The following is a 19,557-nucleotide window of genomic DNA, read 5'->3' as shown; positions in this document are numbered from 1 at the left end:
ACGGTGGCCGGTTTCATTGAAACCAGGCCAGTTACGCAGGAGTAATTTTATAGTGGCCAAGTGTGTGCGCAGTACACAAGAGCACTCTCTATTCCTTTACTTTCATAAACCCAGTGGGACTGAAGACCTACACGACTGGCGAGAGATCAGGCGCAGGGCCGACTTTTTACATGCCCATCCGACGCATGGATCATCTTACTTGTCAGACAATCAGGTGATCAGCCTGCATTGTCCTAACCAAACTTGGAAATAACATGTTTCCAACGCGGGAACCAAGAGCCGCGCTCTAAACCACTGGACCACGGAGTCGTTAATTTGAAGCCAGTGATACCAGCGCTATACTGTTATCGTATATCAATTATCGGCACACAATCTATATTTAAGCCCGCCGAATCACTTTAAACGCTAGCTCGGCGCGCCATGTGTTTATCCCAATGTAGATGGGCACTAACATCGATCTGCAGCTACAGTACTATGCAGTATGCACGAGTGCGTAGGTTTCCAAAGCTCAAACCGCGCCCCAATTTTACTATTTTAATGCCACATTTACGTATCTTCGATCTCTGATCGTCCCGTTAACTAAGTAGGATTCTTGACTAGTTATTACAAAAGGTTATTCTCATGAAATGCAATTGCTTTTGGTTTGCTAGCTAGGAATTAGGATACCGCAACAAAATACGAAACTTGAAAGTGAGATTTAAGAGTTTGGGAGCCCCTCACCTAGTGTATTAAGTAGTCAGAACCCCAGCTATTAATAATGATTAAAATAGATCTCCTATCCGGACTAACCCTAATATATTGTAGTCGTGTCGTAAAAAAAAGTCCTAGCCCGAATAGATGATGAACAGAAACGAAGGCGACCTTCACTTCTGCATTCTCGCATACTCGCGAGTCGCGATAAGCAATCTGGATGAGGGCGACCCCGCGGTACTCAATTTTTTTCAAATCAACCAAGAATCTCAATAGAATTAAATCTCAAAAAGACCTTTTTCGTAGTCCATACTAATATTATAAATGCGAAAGTATCTCTGTCTGTCTGTCTGTCTGTCTGTCTCGCTTTCACGCCAAAACTACTGAACCGATTGCAATGAAATTTTGTACACAGTTATTCTAGAGCCTGAGAAAGGACATAGGCTACATTTTGATGTCGGAAAATATCTTATTTCCATGAAAATATCGATGAAAATTAATTCGCATTGTAGTTCTTACACGTGACAGTAGATGTCGTTTTTATTGCCGATGGCTCCGTAACGCGCGTGGTCAGCGCTCATCCCGGGGGTCCTGGGTTCGAGTCCCGCAGGCGGAACAAAAAGTTTTCAATGTTCCTGGGTCTTGGATGTGTATTAAATATTATATAATATGTATCATAATAATATTTCAAAAATCTTAAATATATTTTATGTATAATATTATAAAAAATCCAGAAATATATCGATGCAATGAACATTTTAGTTCTAATACGATTCAACAGATGGCGTTTTATTTTTTACTTCATTGTAACATAGAACTAATCATACTTATTATGTTTTTGTCTATAGTTTTTAATACGTTAGAATATTATGTTTAATAATATTATCACTTGGTATAATAATAATCAATCTATCTTATCTTATAGAACTCCTGCATTTCTAATATATGTGACAAGTTGACAACACTGAGGCGCTCTAAAATAAAGGAGTTCGAGTGTACCGTGTTGGCCTATATTCCATCCAGAAAATATGTCAATGCAATCAACATTTTAATTCTAATATATGAAAACAGATGGCGTTTTATTTTTTACTTCATTGTAACAGAACTAATCATACCTACTTTATTATATGTATATTGTTTTTATTCATAACTAGCTGTTGCCCGCGACTTCGTCCGTCAAAATTTGTGTCAAATTTAAAAACTTTTTAAAACCCTGGTAAGTGGTACCCCTTAGGGCCGCGCTACACCGGAATGGCAGCGCTGAAAGTGCTCGCCTCGCCGCTGCCATTCCGGTGTAGCGCGGCCCTTAATTAATCAAAATACACAAAAACAGCTGTTCAGTGTGCACATAATCTATACTAATATTATAAATGCGAAAGTATCTCTGTCTGTCTGTCTGTCTGTCAGTCTCGCTTTCACGCCAAACGCCAAAACTACCGAACCGATTGTAATTAAATTTTGTATACAGATAGTCTAAAGCCTGAGAAAGGACATAGGCTACTTTTTTACTGGAAAAAAGCGTTGTAAGGGGGTGAAAATGCGTAAATTTGTTCAAATTAAGTTAGTTCCAAAAATTCATAATAGATGGCGCCGTGCGTCTTCTACATCGCGCTGACGCTTGCTCAAAAGTCTTTCTATAAGAGGTGGTATCATCTTACATTCAAGTTTCGATTTTTTTCGATTGTTATATCTATTCTACGTTATTAAATAACTCAGTACTTTATCTGTGCAGTGAATAGTGACGTAACCTAAAACCTATCAATGATAAATAGTTTATGGGTAAAGTTGTGTAATTGGGGGGCTAATTATGCTTTAAAATTTGGCATAAAATATAAAGTTTAATATAAAAAAATGAAATACTTATTGTGTGCACACTGCACAGCTGTGTTGATTTAAGGGGTACCAGGGTTTTCTTATAAAAGCTTTTGACACCAATTTTGTTGACATCGCGCGCTATAAACTGAAGTCCACGCGGACGAAGTCGCGGGCAACAGCTAGTTGTAAATAAGTCTTAGATACGTAATATTATACATACATAGTTATTACCATAAACTTATGCATTATAAGTTTATGGTTATTACCATAAACTTATAATATACTGTCGTAGTTATTACACAAATCCAGATTTGACGGAGAAAGTGAAAACCTCCCAGAGTTTTGTTTCGTTATCGACAGTCGAATGCTCTTTAATTAGGTATCGCTTCTTGGTACTTACGCGACAAAATTTTGTAAATGAGAAAGTATATGGGCGACTGGCCCATAGACGACCCTAATTATAGTAATAAAAAAAATTAGGTATCGCTAATTACGATTCTGCAATACAAGTGTACTTTATGGGGCGCCTAATTTCAAGTTGTCAGAAGTATTTAGAATTAATGAAACCGTTAATTAAAGTACTTCATTTGTTTGATATAAACGTGCTATAAATAGCTACTAGCTACACAGTATACCTAGGCATGTATATTGGAATTATTTAGCATAACGTGTAAAGCTAGACCGGTGAAACTGTCGTCTGCGATGCGGCAAGTGGGTGAACGAACTTGGGCGACGGCACCCAAACCGGATAGTCCGACTACGGCTGTAGTACACGACTCGGTTTACGTACTTTTCCAGACAGTTTATTTAGTCGTAACTAGAAAAAATTCGGTTAATTTCGCGTTTGATTCCTCCTCTACTACCTACCATCGTAGATTACGACCATAATATTATGAGGGAAAATCGCATTGACGTAAAGCATTAATGTAAAGTAATCTGCGCTAAACTGAAAATATTTTGGAACTATGGAACATACTTTGGAACCTGAGGAAAAATCTACACTAAACACATTGAAGTCAAATTATAATAATTTTCTTTATTATAATTTAACTTAAAAATTATATTTTTTAGATTAAAGACGCTCTTTCCAGCCCCAAACTACTCAACCGACAGTCATTAAATTATATTAAACGAACAACATGACCAATGACCATAGTAAAAATTACTATGACATGACCTTGACAACTTCAGAGAATAATTATTATGACCTCGGCTACCAGGCTACCTGCCTTTTTCTTAACGTCTAGAAATGAAGTTCCGCATTCCGCGATGGCTTAGGATCCCACCATAGAAGGACCTTTACCGAGCTGGTTAATGGATGAAAACTGAACAGTATTTTTTTTTTGTGCTGAAGGCAGGTCAAGTAGCCCTGATGTCACTGCGACCCTTGGAGGATCTATGACTAATTGTGATTATATTTAATTACGTATGTCAATAAATTTATTGCAAGTGGGTTGCCTAAAAAATTTCAGTCCAGAATAAATAAAACAATTAAAATGTTATTTTTACATTTCTCTGGTTTGGTAAATAGAAAAATTCTATACCAATCGAAAGTATGAAGCCCGTAAAATATGCATTAAGCATTACCCAGACCGGTACTAGTATCGATTTACCTGCCTGCCCAAGAGTTGTGACGAAAAAAAAACGTTTGCATATTTGACCTCAGAGGGGTCCTTAGAGGTCAAGAAAACTATTTGTAGGTATCATGGCACCTTGATGCCAAACTATAAGTGCCAGATACCAACTTCTCTTTCAAAAGTAAAATCATAAACTATTATTTTACCTGAGGGTTTTGATGAGAGTTGTCCTTACGCTTTTGCCATTGAGGTATTAAAGAGATTAAAAAAACTCTAAATAGACAATAGTCTCCTACCAGGAAATAATATACAGTAATAATGGTACTTAAAAGAAAAAAAAACAAAAGACTTGCATTTTTTACTAGTCTCTTTAAGATACTTTGTATATGTATAGAGCACTCTCTATTCCTTTTACTCTGATAACCCAGTGGCACGAACGACCGACACAACTGAAAAGATATCAGGCGCAGGACCAATTTTTTACATGCTCATCCGACGCATGGATCATCTTACTTGTCAGACAATCAGGTGATTAGCCTGCATTATCCCAACCAAACTTGGAATAACAAGTTTCCAACGCGTGATTCGAACCCATGACCTCCAAGTCAAAATTCACGCTTTAAACCACTGGACCACAGCGGCGGTGATTCTTCTAGCTCATACACAATAGTCATAAAATGTTATACTTTTGACATCCTAACATTATTATAAATGCAAGTGTGTCTGTCTGTTAAATCCTCACACTTAACGACTGGGCCGACTAAGATGATAGGTGGTATGGAGCGAGGAGGATACTTTTGGAATGAACATAATATCAAACCCTTAGTATTAAAAAGGGCACAACTTAAAAAAACTAATGTTCCAGGTACATGCATTTAAAGTTTTGGATTTTTCATCTATTCAAGTGTAGAATTTTTAATTATGGAGAAAGTCCAGAGGGTGGCTAATTTATCTTTTAGAATATGACTTTGATGAAACTGAATTTGATTTTTGGTTTTGCCAACTAAAAATGTAAATATTTTAATATGCCCAGACAAATTAAAATATTTTAAATATTTTTTAGTTGGCAAAACTTAACCCATTCAATGCCACCAACCCACCCGTAACATCACCAGTGTGCCACTTGATATTTTTGTTTTTTCTGACTTAAAATACATTATTTAACATATTTTAATAATAAAATAATGCAATAAATAACAAAAACCTGTCTAAATATGATATATGCACCAATGGGGATTGTCCATTTTTTTTTAATTTTGCTCATTACAAAAACATTTTGAAGAATAAGATCTGTGATCGTTTTTCTGTATATAAACGAAAAAAATACCCATTAGTTACTTATATTTTAGAACAAATACGTTTAACCTTTGTTTGACCTTCAATGGCGTTAAATTAGCAATAAATTCGACCAACATTACGTTTCGAACTTTTGGTAAGCTTCTCGTATCAGCTTTCACATCATGATGCATTTGACGAACCAGCCATTATAAATAAGATTGAAAGGAAATTTAAAACATATGCAGAGGTCAATTGGCGGCCGATGATGACGTCAGAGCGAAACTTTAAAAATTTATTCAGAAAAAACTAGCCAATGAATTTCAAAATGATTTAATTTATATTCTTAAAATACCCTTTTTTAACGAAAAAAAAATATAAAAAGTACATGTGATTTTTTTTGGACAATGCCCATTGCGTTGGTTTCGCTGGTGAGACAAATGGGATAACAAGTGCCATTCAACGCACCATTTGTGTTGGCTTTTGTTTTTATTGAACTATGTTATGCAACATGGTGGGAAGCTGAATAATTTTTAAATACAGGTAGGTTTTTTTCTACATACGTTTAACTGCTTATCAAGCTACCCGTGGTTATTCAAATCCTTATTTAAAATATTATAAATTTTTTTCTTCAATATTTAAAAATACAGCTGGTCAGCTAGTAAAAAATTTTGTATCAATTATAAAAACAACGAATGGATGTTAAAATTTACTCATTTTAACATAGTAGTTTTGCGTCATGCATGAAACCATCCAACAAAATTCCTACTATCACGCCGATGAACGCACCATTTGCGTGGTGGTAATTTTATTTAACCTTTAAGCGGGCGCGCGCTATTTTGTAACGGCAGTGGTCGCGCGTAACCTAAAAGACATCGTAGGTAAATTTAGGAAACAAAACACTTCATTTAATATTATTTATTATTTCATAAATTTAATTATTACTTACTCTTTTTAAAAGTAATCAACTCACCCAGAAAATTAAATGTATTTTTAGTAAAAATTTAGTTATAAAATCCGGTGACCCAAAGCAGCTTATCTTGTGTGAACAGGAGCAGAAAAAGTGATCTGAATTTTCTTATCCTAGTTCCAATTTTTTTCTTCATCTAGCAATAACACTTGATGTTATCGGTCAACGACGACTTAGTTTTATAAATAATAGAATTTGCTTCAATAATAAGAAAACAACATAAAATTAGAAGAGAGGCGCACGGAGTCTTTTCGACGCCGGCTCCGAGACCAAAACAATTGAGCTCCTTGTTGCAAAGGGGGTGCGGAGAGTAAGTGTAAGCTATTTATTTGGTAGATAGATAAATTATGAAAAGCTACTGAGAGAATGATACAGATTCAACGAGAAATATCGATAATATCAACGAAAATGTATTGAGGGGAGTCGATTCGACGTCGCGCGACCGCTTAAAGGTTACAAAATTAATGTAACTAAATGTTATGCTTACCCTTAGGTCCTTTGTCAAAAACTTCTCATTAAACTCAAAATATCTTGAATTGAAATCAAGCAGTATTTGGGCTAACATTTTTTTCTTTGTCAAAAGACTGAAGGTCCAGGGCAAAAACCGACAGTGTCATACAGTGAATCACCACATATCTCCAGCAGCCAATGAGGTCAAAGATTCAAATATTGCCATTATAAAGAAAAACCAGAAAAAAATCAAAGGTACCTCAACGCATATGGTGTATTTGTGGCATGAGAAAGTCAGCTCGCTAAACACAAATGGTGCATTGGTGGCAATGAATGGGTTAAGTTTTCTTAACCAAATATCTGACCAAACCAGCTATTGCTGTCATGTGTACAGCTAGTCAGCTACCACTCTGGCATCCTAGCAATCCTACTTTTAGAGCAGTCAGGTACCAAGGAATGTTAATTTTAACTTGACTCAAAAATGTCATAATAATATGTATTATTAAAAAAAACTGGAGTACCAAGTTTGGTTTTCTACTGTAGAAATATACTGTAATAATTTATGAACCGATTTATACAGAATGATCTGTAAGCAAAATTAAGTAAACAAATTAAATCACAACTTGATATAAAAGAATAAGTGAAGGCATTGGCCCCAGTTCAATTTATAATCACAGTTGATAACTTTTATGTCGCGCCGATTGTGCATCTCGCTCAAACACACGGATCATCAAAGCGCGTGCGACAAAGATGGCCTCTCATAACCTTGATGTGTGTACCGTTCCATATTTTTTATCAGCCAGCTGCGCCGAACAGCTGTTTGCGCCGGTAGACGTTATATTTTGTTAGTAGGTAACGAATTATTCTAAAGTAATCATTACATGAATGATTTACGAAAATCAATGTAATGCTCAAGAAGGCTTGCAACTTAATTTTCTACCTAGATTTACCAATAACTCAGCGAAGTATAGATAATCATGTATTCAATACTTATTTAACTTTAATTTATCGTTTTTTATGTTATAAATAGAATGTAAAGTAATAATAAAGAGCAGGGACAGTCCTATATTAGCTTAAAATTACACGTGCAACAAAATTTTACAGGTACAAATTCAAAAGATCCATTTTGATTTCGTCCACCATGTTGCAATTCACGCAAATAACATGTTCTCTTTACAACAAAGGAGTTCATGTTTTGCGATTTTTCGAGTAAAATTTTAAAACAAAAAGGGAAAAAAGCAGCAGCAAATGATAGTGAAACTATCACATGTTGAAGCAAAAACACCGGCCGGTGAATGATTAAGACCTACCTTAACAAAGCTGATCGAAGTCGTCGTTCCCTCGATGTCCAGCAACAAAATCTTGCATTTCCTCACAATTTCACCAATTTCTTTGCTTTCACTTGCCATTTTAGAAAGCAAAAATTTAGGCCCTATTTGTAAGTTTTATAATTTTTAATTGACTAGAAATTAACCACGCAACTCAACGTCCCCGCTTCGACTATTTAGAAAAAAAGCATCGATTGAACGCAGCTCGGCTCGGCAGTCGGCACACGAAAGCGGTGTGAAGGAGGCGGGAGACGGGAATCCCATAAGTTAGAGCGAGATACGTTTCTGCAAAAATTTTGCGACTGAGTGAGATGCGAATACACTTTCGGGTAAATTCGGGCTTCGGCTTTGGCGGAAGAACCGGATGTACTTGTTATCAGTTCTTACAACCTAGCCAACTTAAAAGTATTGCCATATAAATGATGACAAATTATTGCAAAATTATGGTCCTCAGTGAAGCCAAGTCTTCTATGCGCAAAATTTTTGAGGTAGGTAGTGGTGGTTAATCCTGGAGCCTGGAGGACCATTCTGGGATAGGCAAACGGCAGTGTAACATGCCCACCTGGCCCACTGTAAATGCGTCTACGGCCGTAGCACGTAGGCAAATGTGTCGCAACTCGCAAGTCGCAACGTGGTCGCAACTCGCAAGGAGTGTGCTGCGGCCTGCGACACTCTGGTGACCACGGAGCTAATCCGTGCTGGTGAGTGGTGACCGTGTAGCGAGAAAAATCACAATACCCAAGGCAAAATAAAATACGGTAACCTAGGTATTGAAAGTGAAAAGTGAAAAGACTTTAGTGTAGACATTTTAAATATGATGAATCTTCCAACATCATTCAATTTTCTGATCCTGTCAAAGTTAAAGTACTTAGGTAACTCATAATAAGTCACTGATTTTTGTTATAAATTGGATTCTTATGTCAATGTTTAATACTATCATAACATAGAGCAAAGTAATTATACTAAATATTTTATATTTCAGATCCACAGGGATGTTTTGGCGCGTGGATAGCAATTTCATGAGTAGCGTATGATGGATTTCGTGGACTCCCAACGGCGCGGCGGTCAATCAAAATGATACCAACGGTTTCACAATTCAGCCACATTCAATTCAATATTTGAATGATTTAAGTATATTTTATGATATTGTTAGGAATCATGTGAAATATAGTCTGTCAAGAAAGTGAAGAAATTAAAAAATGGCAACATCGTAGTGTCATACTAAGATGTTGCCATTTTTTAATTTCTTCACTTTCTTGACAATAATTGATATTTTGAAGATGGCGCGGCGGTGTTAGTTGGTGTCAGTTTTAATCATCCACGCGCCAAAACATATTTGTAGTAGTTTGGTAGTAGGATTATGCTCATAAGGCTGCGTTTCCACCAGAGATGTGTTGCGACTTGCGAGGAATGTATTTTTAAGATCCAATAGAACCGCTGCGCTGAGCCACGTCAATGAAGCGATTCTATTGGTTCTCAAAAACAAATTACTCGCAACACCTCTCTAGTGGAAACGCAGCCTTAGGTCACAGTTAAAGTGTTTACTGTGTTTACGGCGGGCAAAAAGACCGAGATGCAGGTGCCCGGCGCGCACTGCGGGCTGCGGCTGACCGGCGCGCACCGCGGCTGGCCGGCCCGCCCCGCCCCGTCGTCTGAAGAGCGCCGTATAGTTGGGGAGGGGTAGAGGGGATTTCGGGACAAGCTTCCATATAAAGCACTGACGATTCAAAGGTTAAGTAAGCCTGTAGGGATATTTTAAAATATAAAAAATATAGCTTCATATTTTCCTAACTAAGCTTCGCAGATATTTTATTTTGCATTAAACAAACTAAATGATTTAGTCCTTGTTGTCTAAAATATATTTATGATTTACCTAAATAAGCAATTTTCTGAATGTATTTTCTTTTTCAAAACTTTAAAATGGCTGCAGTTTCTGAACCCACCGCTAAAATAAAAAAATGCTCTTATTATTTTTCTTATCAGTTTTACCTCATTTAAAAAACCTACTAGGTCTCCATGACGCTCGAGTGACTACTAGTAATGGGAATTAATGCTATTTTCTATTAATTTCATTGACATGCTAATTTTGATGTCACAGCATGCTAAGTATTATTGCTTTGCTATTTGCTAAAAACGCGGCATCGTGAATTATCGGTTCGCATCGCACCGCTCGCGTCGTGTATTATTTCGCATCGAGTGAAAAATACCAATTCATTAACAGTTAGCATCGCGGTGCGAAACAGCACGCACGTGATTTTTATCATGATCGCAGACTGTTGCTGCGCACGATAATATTAGCAATCGTATTTTTAGCAAGTACGATTAATTTAATTATTGCTAATAGGCACTTAACAATTAATTATTATTGCTAATGCTATTTTTACCAACACTAGTGACTACACAAATAGCACCTTCCCCTCCCCTACTATTATAGGTACAAACAGTATCAGTCACTCCCTTAAAATTATCTTTTAGATGTTGGGTTGGTTAAAGAAAACATATTATATATATATGCCATTATATTTTTTATTTACATTTAAGAAAATAATTTGGTTTTTACAAATTATATATTATTATATCCTAGAATATTCAGTCTGCTTAACATTATATCCTTATTACATACATTTTAGTTTTTAACATAAAATATATCAATTTAGTGAGATCTCAGATCTCCTTGAAAGAGTAAAAAAAGGCAAAACTGACTTTCACCTTTCTCCTAATCACTAATCACCTGCCCTAATCACTTGCACTTATTACTAATCAAAGTGAATATGGGCCATTAGGTGCACTGCACTTAGTCAACAGTAAAAATGATGATATACTTACTTGAATTTTGATGCGTCTATTTCCACAGAAAATTCAATTAATTCGAGGACTTTAATCTACTTTTCTTGACAAGTTTTGTAAAAAAGCTGTCCTAGTCTCATAAAACAAAAGAATTAAGAAATAACCTATTATAATACAAGTTTTATGTAACAAAGAAATATAAATTATATAAAATTACTTTCCTATCATTTAATAATATTATCGTCATGTTGTAAAATGATCAAATAAACTATTTTTCAACAATTTCTGAGTCTCATCCGTTTTCATTTTCTTTAGTAATCTCGGGGTATCCGCTTTAGTTTCGGCTTTTCGTTTCGTCACCTAGAAAATAATAAACATTATACAACTAATATAAATTATGAATTTATCTAGAGTACTGGTTTCCAACCAGTGGTCCGCAGAAACTAATATATGGTCCATGACTCATTTTAAATTTAATTCTAGTAAGTATAGCCAACCTCAGACCTCGTGAAGATGCAAGTTCAGAAATCAAATTAATACTAAAATGCCAACGTTTCCTTTTTTGTAATTTCCTATTGAGTTTTTATTTCCTATATGGTGGTCGCTATTAACGAGAAAAATATTAAAGTGGTCCCTTACCAAGAAAAGGTTGGGAACCCCTGATCTAGAGTATGTAGGACACGGCTTAAGTATGGTTCCGTAGTTAGGGGACAGCCACCTACGTTATAGAGTAGTATTTGCATAATTTAAAACTATTTATGAATATACAACTGATTATGAACGAAGCATAAATTGTGCAGCATACTTCTCATAAAATTCATAAGCACAAATTGAACATACTGCGTTCTTAATTAAAAAAACAATAATAATGAATAATGAGAAATATACCTTAGGCTCTGTATCGGGTTGCGAAAGTGTGGCGAAAACGAAATTGCCGGGCCCGGCGGTGGGCTTGGGGCGGGGCGCGTCAGCGTCGGCGGCGAGCGGTGTTGCCAGCGCCGCCAGCCGCGCAAGCGCGCCCTGCCCGCGAGATAACAGCGAGCCGTGGTAGCTTTGCTGAAATAAGATTGAAGTATTTTAAATAGGAATAAACTCTGTACATAAAAACCTTCGGGTTATAAAATGTATGAAATGAAAGCCAGTACGTATAAACGTGCTTGTACCATTAGAGAAATTGATTCCTAGACAAGTAGGCTAATCAGGGTAAACCTGGCGAAACGCCTTTTTGCTTTTTGTCGGGTCAAGTCGATTTATTGTTAAGCGTGATTTGTTGACTAGTCTTGACATAACTCGACTAAAGTAGGTCCGCTATCTGCCTATGTATAAACTTCTCTAATAGTGCATGACCATATTTTTGTCGCCGTGTAGCCAGCGCCGGCTAACCTGTAACAGGAAAGTATGAAAAGGACGAAAGAGTGGTTTAGACTAAATGGGCCAAAAATAAATTTGTTAAACAATCACAGTCCGTCTGTTGGTCATCACAACCGTCACCAGGCCTGTCCCACTTGCGAGAATAGGTATCGAACTGTAAGTACCACCCGCGGGTGGCCAATCAGTACGGACTCACAAGCGAGCGGTGACGCACGCGCAAGATTTTTCGTCGCGTATTTACTGTTTACTGATCATAGAGGAATTTTATTCATGATACTGATTTAACCGCTGTGACAAAATCCTTATAAATCTTATAAAAATGAATAATTAAGAAAGGCCAATGAAATATGTATTTGAATAAGGTATTTAAATATAAAAAGTAGATAAAAACTATACAAACATAGCAAATAAACCAATTTCATACAAAGAAACGCACAAACTACACAGAAATAAACACAAGTTACTATGTTTAAATTGTAAAAGTTTCCTGGACTATAATCGAATATATAAAACTACTATAAAATATAGGTTGGGTTACTAAAATTTTATATTACTATAAAAAGGTTTGCTATTCATACCAATAGTAAATAAAAAACAATATTTTGTTTTCTAAAAGGCGAAAACCTTGATTTCGTCAGAAAAGGTACGAGTTATGCGATAGACAGAGAGCGGACATGTAGGACTGCGCGGTCGGAATTTGAACTTAATAGTATCGTAACATGAGTCGTTATTTCTTTAAACGGGTTTCGCTAGTGAGACTTCTGTTGGTACTACTAATATATATTCTGTGCCGTCACCCTCAATTGCTTTTCTTCTTCCATAAAAAAGTAAAATAAGAGACTACTTCCTGTGCAGTTTTAGTAACGCTTTACCCGACCTTATTTTTGTACCCCACTGACCTCCAATAAACAAGTACGCTGGACTTATGATAATGACCCTTTGAAATGACAGCTATTTTTTGTGCCTATTTGAAGTGAAATCAGCGCCCCTGAATGCGGGGGAAGAGAACTAAATCTGACGTAAAAATTACGTTTGAAAGTCGCCATATTGGCGCTGATAGCAGTAGTAGGAGTACTTGGAACTAATACTTGTTTCTACAACTAATAGCGATTAAGCGGCCATTTGCAGGATTTAGTTCTCTTCCCCCGCATTGGGGGCACTGATTCCGCTTCAAATAGGCACAAAAAACAGTTGGGTATCATAAGTCCAGTGTACTTGTATAATGGAGGTCAGTGTTGTACCCACAGGTTGTACCTAATTTGTATGACGTGCGGGAAGTGCAAATTACAGAAAACTATCCTGCGTCATTCAGTGACATAGGAGTGAAGTGTGAACATGAAACAGGCGGAAACACTTTGGCATTTATAATATTAAACTTTATGGATCATAAAGTTAATTTAATACCTAGCGGAATAGAGCAACAATCTCGAGCTGTCAAACGAAACCGAAATTGGTTTACATCTGTACACTAACAGTTAGTGTATAGGTACACATATTTTTACACAGAGACTTTTTGATTTGATTTGATAGAATTCATGTTCAATCATGCTTGTGTTAGTCACTAACACAAGCATGATTGAACATGAATTCTATTAGTTGAGGAGGGGAAGAGGGGATTTCGGGAGTAGCTCGAGCGTGTCAGATTAAACTTGCATAGGCTTCCGACATGTGTCTAGTTATCATGGTATAGAAATCAGATTTCTCACGTGGTGGGTAAAAAAAAAAAGTTTTTTTAATATTGCGTCAGATCTGTCAGATTAAGATAAAGGATGTTTAGTATACCCCAAAGAAGCTTCCATATAAAGTACTGACGATTCAAAGGTTAGGTAAGCCTGTAGGGACATTTTAAAATATAAAAAAATAAAGCTTCATATTTTCTTAACTAAGCTCCGCAGATATTTTATTTTACTAAATGATGCAGTCTAAAATATATTTATAATTTACTTGTTGTCTATACTCGGCGCGGCGAACCTTGATCCCTATAACACTGACAGTTAATAACATTGTAATGGCGTCACCATTAAATTAGGATCATATTGGATGTGTCTAAAAATGCAATTTACAAAGTTCCAACGGAATATCATTGTAATGGTATAAAGCTACATAAAATTTATAAATGGCATTTTTAGACCGCTCTAATATGATCCTAATTTAATAGTGACGCCATTACAATGTTATTAACTGTCAGTGTCATAGGGACCAAGGTTCGCCGTGCCGAGTATAAAATATACATATTTATAATTTACCTAATTAAGCAATTTTCTGAATATATTTTCTTTTTCAAAACTTTAAAATGGCTGCAGTTTCTGAACCCACTGCTAAAATAAAAAAACACTCTTTTTTTTATCAGCTTTGCCTAATGTACAAAACCTACTAGGTCTCCATGACGCTTGAGTGACTACAAAAATAGCACCCTCCCCTACTCTACTATATGATATTAAATTCTCAACGTCCCGATAACTGCCGACTGGACGTTAAAAAAAGAGTTCTGCTGTCATGTATCACACGTCTCTTTTTACCACGCAGTGTTACTGATACTCGCTTGCTCATGCCTTTGTTTCTCTATTCCGCTAGGTATATTAACTTTATGGTTTGGATGAAGATTTATTACTTACCTTTAATATCAAGAATTGTTTTTTAGGGCTTGGTAAATCCTTAGTAGTTTTGGGTTCAGCAGGAGGCTTCGCTTCAGCCTCAATTTGGTTTTTATTCTCATCTTTACTAGCTGTTTTACTGGAATTTAGATTAGCTTTTATGAGTGCTGTCCTATTAAATGTAGTATTTGTTTTTTCTTCTTCATTCTCTTGCTGAAAAACAAATAGAAATAATATAATTATGTGTATAACAACTGGTATGTCGTATAACCAAGTGAAATCTATTATAGGTCTACCAGGATCTGATGGCAAATTTAGATGGCAGATTTTCAAAAAATATCCTTGATCATTGAATAAATTTTTATATTTGTATATGTATCACAATCACACACAGAATCAGCGACTATATGAAAAAAAGGGTATTGCTAGAGTCAATTTCTTTTCTCACTTTTTGTCAGCAGATCCTGGTAGACCTATATTTTGAGTTAACTATGAGTTTATTTACATTTCTAAGTATTATGGTATATCTGTAGGTATATCTTTATAAAAATTTAGTTAAGACGTAATATGGGTTAGTAAAAGTTGCGTTATTCATCTGCCATAAATGAAACAATCTTTGTTGTAGCGTATATTAATAATTTGTATGGGAGCCCCCTCCCATACAAAAAACACCATTTATGGCCTAATTTTGCTCTATAATGGTACGGAATCCTTGGTGCGCGAGTCCGACTCGCACTTGGCCGCCTATATAAGTATATAAGGAAAACAATGTTTAGCTAAGACACAAAGTTTATCTTACCAGGCTCTTTAAAAACAGCTCCCGTTCATGTCTCTGTTTCCTCCAAAGTTCTTCAGACTCGAATTCTTCCTCCTGCGTGTCCGCCAAGCCGACGTCACCCATGCCAGTGCCATCGTCAGCATCTGCAATAAAAAAAAGTTTTATAATGGTTTTATTTTGATTGGATAATTGGTTGTTCCTCCATAAGTCCTTACGTTATATTAACATTAACTTTTTCTAAAAGTTGTATAAAATAAAGTACCTTTTTTATCTGACCCTTTGTATGCTTAAGGGCGCGTTCAGACGTGCGCGTTTTCTGAGCGCGGATTCGGCTCTCCTGTTTTCCCAAACGCTACAGCAGAAAACGCGCACGTCTGAACGCGCCGTAAAGCTTTTAAACTACACTACGGATTTTAAGTGCCGCTTACTTTAATAAATAGTGTGGTTTAACCAGAAGGACAGAAGTCTAGTGTTTAATGCCAAAAAAAGAGGTTGCAAGGGTTGAAGAAGAGGAGGTCATCTAGTAACAAATATAGCGTTTTATTACCTCCATCGTTCTTCCATCGGAATTTTCTTTGTCGATGTCCATCTCCTAAATCGCCATCTTCAAAAAGTAGCTCTTGCAATAACCTCACCTCTCTCTTGTCTTGGTCCAAAACTTCTCGCCTTAAAAAAATAAACATATACAACTATGTATATTAGAAAAGTAAGCTACATACTTAACTTTTCAGAGGAATCGATATATAGCCTATAGGTTATAGGTATATGGCGAACATCGCAATGTTTAGTCGCATTATAGACTAGACCCGAGACCTTAAAAAATAATGAAAAGTGAAAAAAAATTACAGTAGGATGAAACCCATTAGAAAAGGAGGAGAATATTATAAAAATTAAGGGACAAATATTTTACGGGCGATCTGAGTTTGGGAAAAGTGTGGTTTATGGGAGAAAAACGGTTTATCTCGATTTCTGGCAAAACTAATATTCCTATAAAAAAAGTCAAATGGCAAAGTTGTAGGTAAGAAAAAGATCTAAATCTTTTGTATTTATACTTTTTTTCCATAACCTCAAAATTTATGTGAAAAATTCAAAAAACCATGTTTTTGGTTTTTTATTAAATATCTTAAAAAAAATTTTTTTTTCATGAAATTTGGTGGAAACTTTCCTTTTTATGTACCAAATACACTGTAATTTATTTGATAAGAATTTTCTCTCTTAAAACATCCCCCCACACTTTTCCCAAACTCAGATCGCCCCAATGATGTTTTTTTTTATAATAGAATATCATAGGATCGCCCGTAAATTATTTTTCCCTTAATTTTTAGGGTTCCGTAGCCAAATGGCAAAAACGGAACCCTTATTCGTCATATCTGTCTGTCTGTCTGTCTGTCTGTCCGTCCGTATGTCACAGCCACTTTTCTCCGAAACTATAAGAGCTATACTATTGAAACTTGGTAAGTAGATGTAGTCTGTGAACCGCATTAAGATTTTGATACACAAATGGAAAAAATATTAAAAATTTTAGGGGTCCCCATAGGTACAACTGAAACAAAAAAAAAATAATTTTCATCTAACCTATGCGTGTGGGGTATCTATTGATAGGTCTTCAAAAATCATATTGAGGTTTCTTATATCATTTTTTCTAACCTGAATAGTTTGCGAGAGAGACTCTTCCAAAGTGGTAAAATGTGTGTCCACCCCCCCTCTAATTTCTAAAGTATGCATGATAATTCTAAAAAAAGATATGATGTACATTACTATAAAAACTACTAACGAAAATTGGTTTGAACGAGATCTAGCAAGTTTTTTTTATACGTTATAAATGGTTAACCTTAATTAGCTTTCATTAAATCAACTGAAATATAAAAATAAATCAAAAACCTTTTAATTTCATAGAAATAAACCTTATTGCTGCTGCGGAACCCTTTATGGGCGAGTCCAACTCGCACTTGGCCGGTTTTTTTATACTTAATATTCTCCTTTTCTAATGGGTTTCATCCTAATGTATTTTTTTTTGTTTTAAAAATTATCGGTCCTAGTCTATCGAGTCCATGTTAGTTGTGACTTGTGATATTCAAAAAAAAAAATTCAAAATTCAAATATCTTTATTTCAGACTACAGTGTGGTCCATAGGCTGACTTTAAAGTACAGCCTACATATCACAAGTCACAACTAACATGGACAATAACCCAGCCATTCTACATAGGTCTGCCATCTTGTTAATTTTTAAATTTGTAGCACAAGCTGTATAACGCGAAACTTATGACCGATTACAGATTTTTTTTGGCAAGAGTTTATACTTTCAACAGCATTGTGAATTGGTTGATATTCTCACGCTAGGCAATTTTAAACCTATAGATACAGAAACTCCTGTTCAAAACCTCGGGTAGTAGTCAAAAACGCACTTACATATGAATCTCTCCCAATTCCCTTTGCAGCTGACCCTGGTGAAACACTTCATTGTCTCCCTCCTCTCTCTCCATCCGGTCCAGGTCAGCTTCATCCTCGTCTCCCGAACCCACCCACTCATCTTCCGAAGTTAGTTCCGCTTCGTTTTCGAAGAATTCTCCAATTCGCTTCTTTTTCACTGGCTTAGCTTGGACTTCAATCTGTAAAGAAGTTTACACATATATACCTTACTAGATATTTTAGTTGCATTCGTTTATCCTTGTTTAACATTATTTTAAGATATCATAACATTGTACAATTATTTTATTCACATCTTTATTGGTATGGTTGTCGCAGTCTTCTTCTTCTTCTTCTTCTTCTTTTGGCGTAAGCCTCCCCATTTAGGAGTTGCCAGCGTCAGAGTTGAGGCGAAAAATGTGAACAGTTATAACTTATAACGTAAACTGATTGCCATGCAGCGGGCACGGGTGATGACTTCATGCGACCATGCAAATACAAGATAAAATAATGAAACAGAAAAAACCAGAACAAGCAAATAAGCAACAGCAAAATATTGTTTCTTAGCCTTTAAAGATACACAGAGTACATAAACATAAATACAATCTACTTATATTAAATAAAAAAGGAAGAGAATTCATATTACAACTAGAGCCTAATGTGATTATGAGCAATGAACGAGCATAAGATGTCTATAAATGGAGAATATACTAACGATAAAATAGATTTAAGATTAGTGGGACGAGGAATATTAGGAGGAAGGTAATCGTACAATGAAAGGTTGTTTTCGCAAGCAAAAAATATATGGTCTGGAGAGCCTTCATCCAAGCCACATTCACACAATGAGCTATCCCTCACCCTTATTTTAGCTAGAAATACCGGGTTACACGAGTGACCCAGACGTAGCCGACAGATAGTAGAGCAAACAGGCTTATTAGCTTTCAAATATTTAAAAAACCACGGTCGACTAGGTACTGAATCCTGAATTTCAGCGTAAAAACGTCCTTTATCCCTACTCGACTCAGTCCAAATGGTATTCCACTCCAGAGTCAAATGCGACTTGGCCAGAGGAAGAAGATCCTGACAAAAAATTTTGAAATTACTTAAACCACCAGACTTTGCAGCTTCTTTGGCATAAAGATCCACACATTCATTTCCTATAATCCCGCTATGACCAGGAATCCAAGCAAGTACAACCTGTATCTTGCTACAATAGCATTTAAATAGTAACTGCCTAATTTTAAAAATTAAAGGGAATTTAAATTTACTTCTAAAGGGGTTTGACAAAATCGCTTCCAGGGAACTTTTACAATCGGACAAAATAATTGCCTTATTTAGATTGTGCGATTCCACAAAGGAAATCGCTTCAAAAATCGCTAGAGATTCTGCATTAAAAACCGAAGAAAATGAAGGCAATTTATTATTAAGGACAACATTAAATTTTGGAATCCAAACGGCACTACCTACACAAGAAGTATCGGATAATTTGGAGGCGTCCGTAAAAATCAACGTCCAA

General features: G+C 35.9%; 1 protein-coding gene across 1 annotated transcript in view; it reads right to left on the bottom strand.

Moving 5' to 3' along the window:
- The window catches only part of LOC121725827 (claspin-like), a 37,623-nt gene that overhangs the window by 8,411 nt on the left and 9,655 nt on the right, over window positions 1-19,557 (bottom strand). Inside the window, exons 10-15 of the mRNA XM_042112938.1 lie at window positions 18,045-18,244; window positions 16,183-16,301; window positions 15,657-15,778; window positions 14,879-15,070; window positions 11,781-11,948; window positions 11,185-11,252 (exon numbers count right to left, since the gene is read on the bottom strand). Coding sequence (XP_041968872.1) covers window positions 11,185-11,252; window positions 11,781-11,948; window positions 14,879-15,070; window positions 15,657-15,778; window positions 16,183-16,301; window positions 18,045-18,244 — 869 coding nt within the window. The remainder of the gene's footprint in view (window positions 1-11,184; window positions 11,253-11,780; window positions 11,949-14,878; window positions 15,071-15,656; window positions 15,779-16,182; window positions 16,302-18,044; window positions 18,245-19,557) is intronic.

This window comes from Aricia agestis, chromosome 4 (genome assembly GCF_905147365.1).
Source record: "Aricia agestis chromosome 4, ilAriAges1.1, whole genome shotgun sequence".
Lineage (NCBI taxonomy): Eukaryota > Metazoa > Arthropoda > Insecta > Lepidoptera > Lycaenidae > Aricia > Aricia agestis.
Note: the sequence above shows the minus strand (reverse complement) of the source record. Positions and strands in the feature narration are given on the sequence as shown.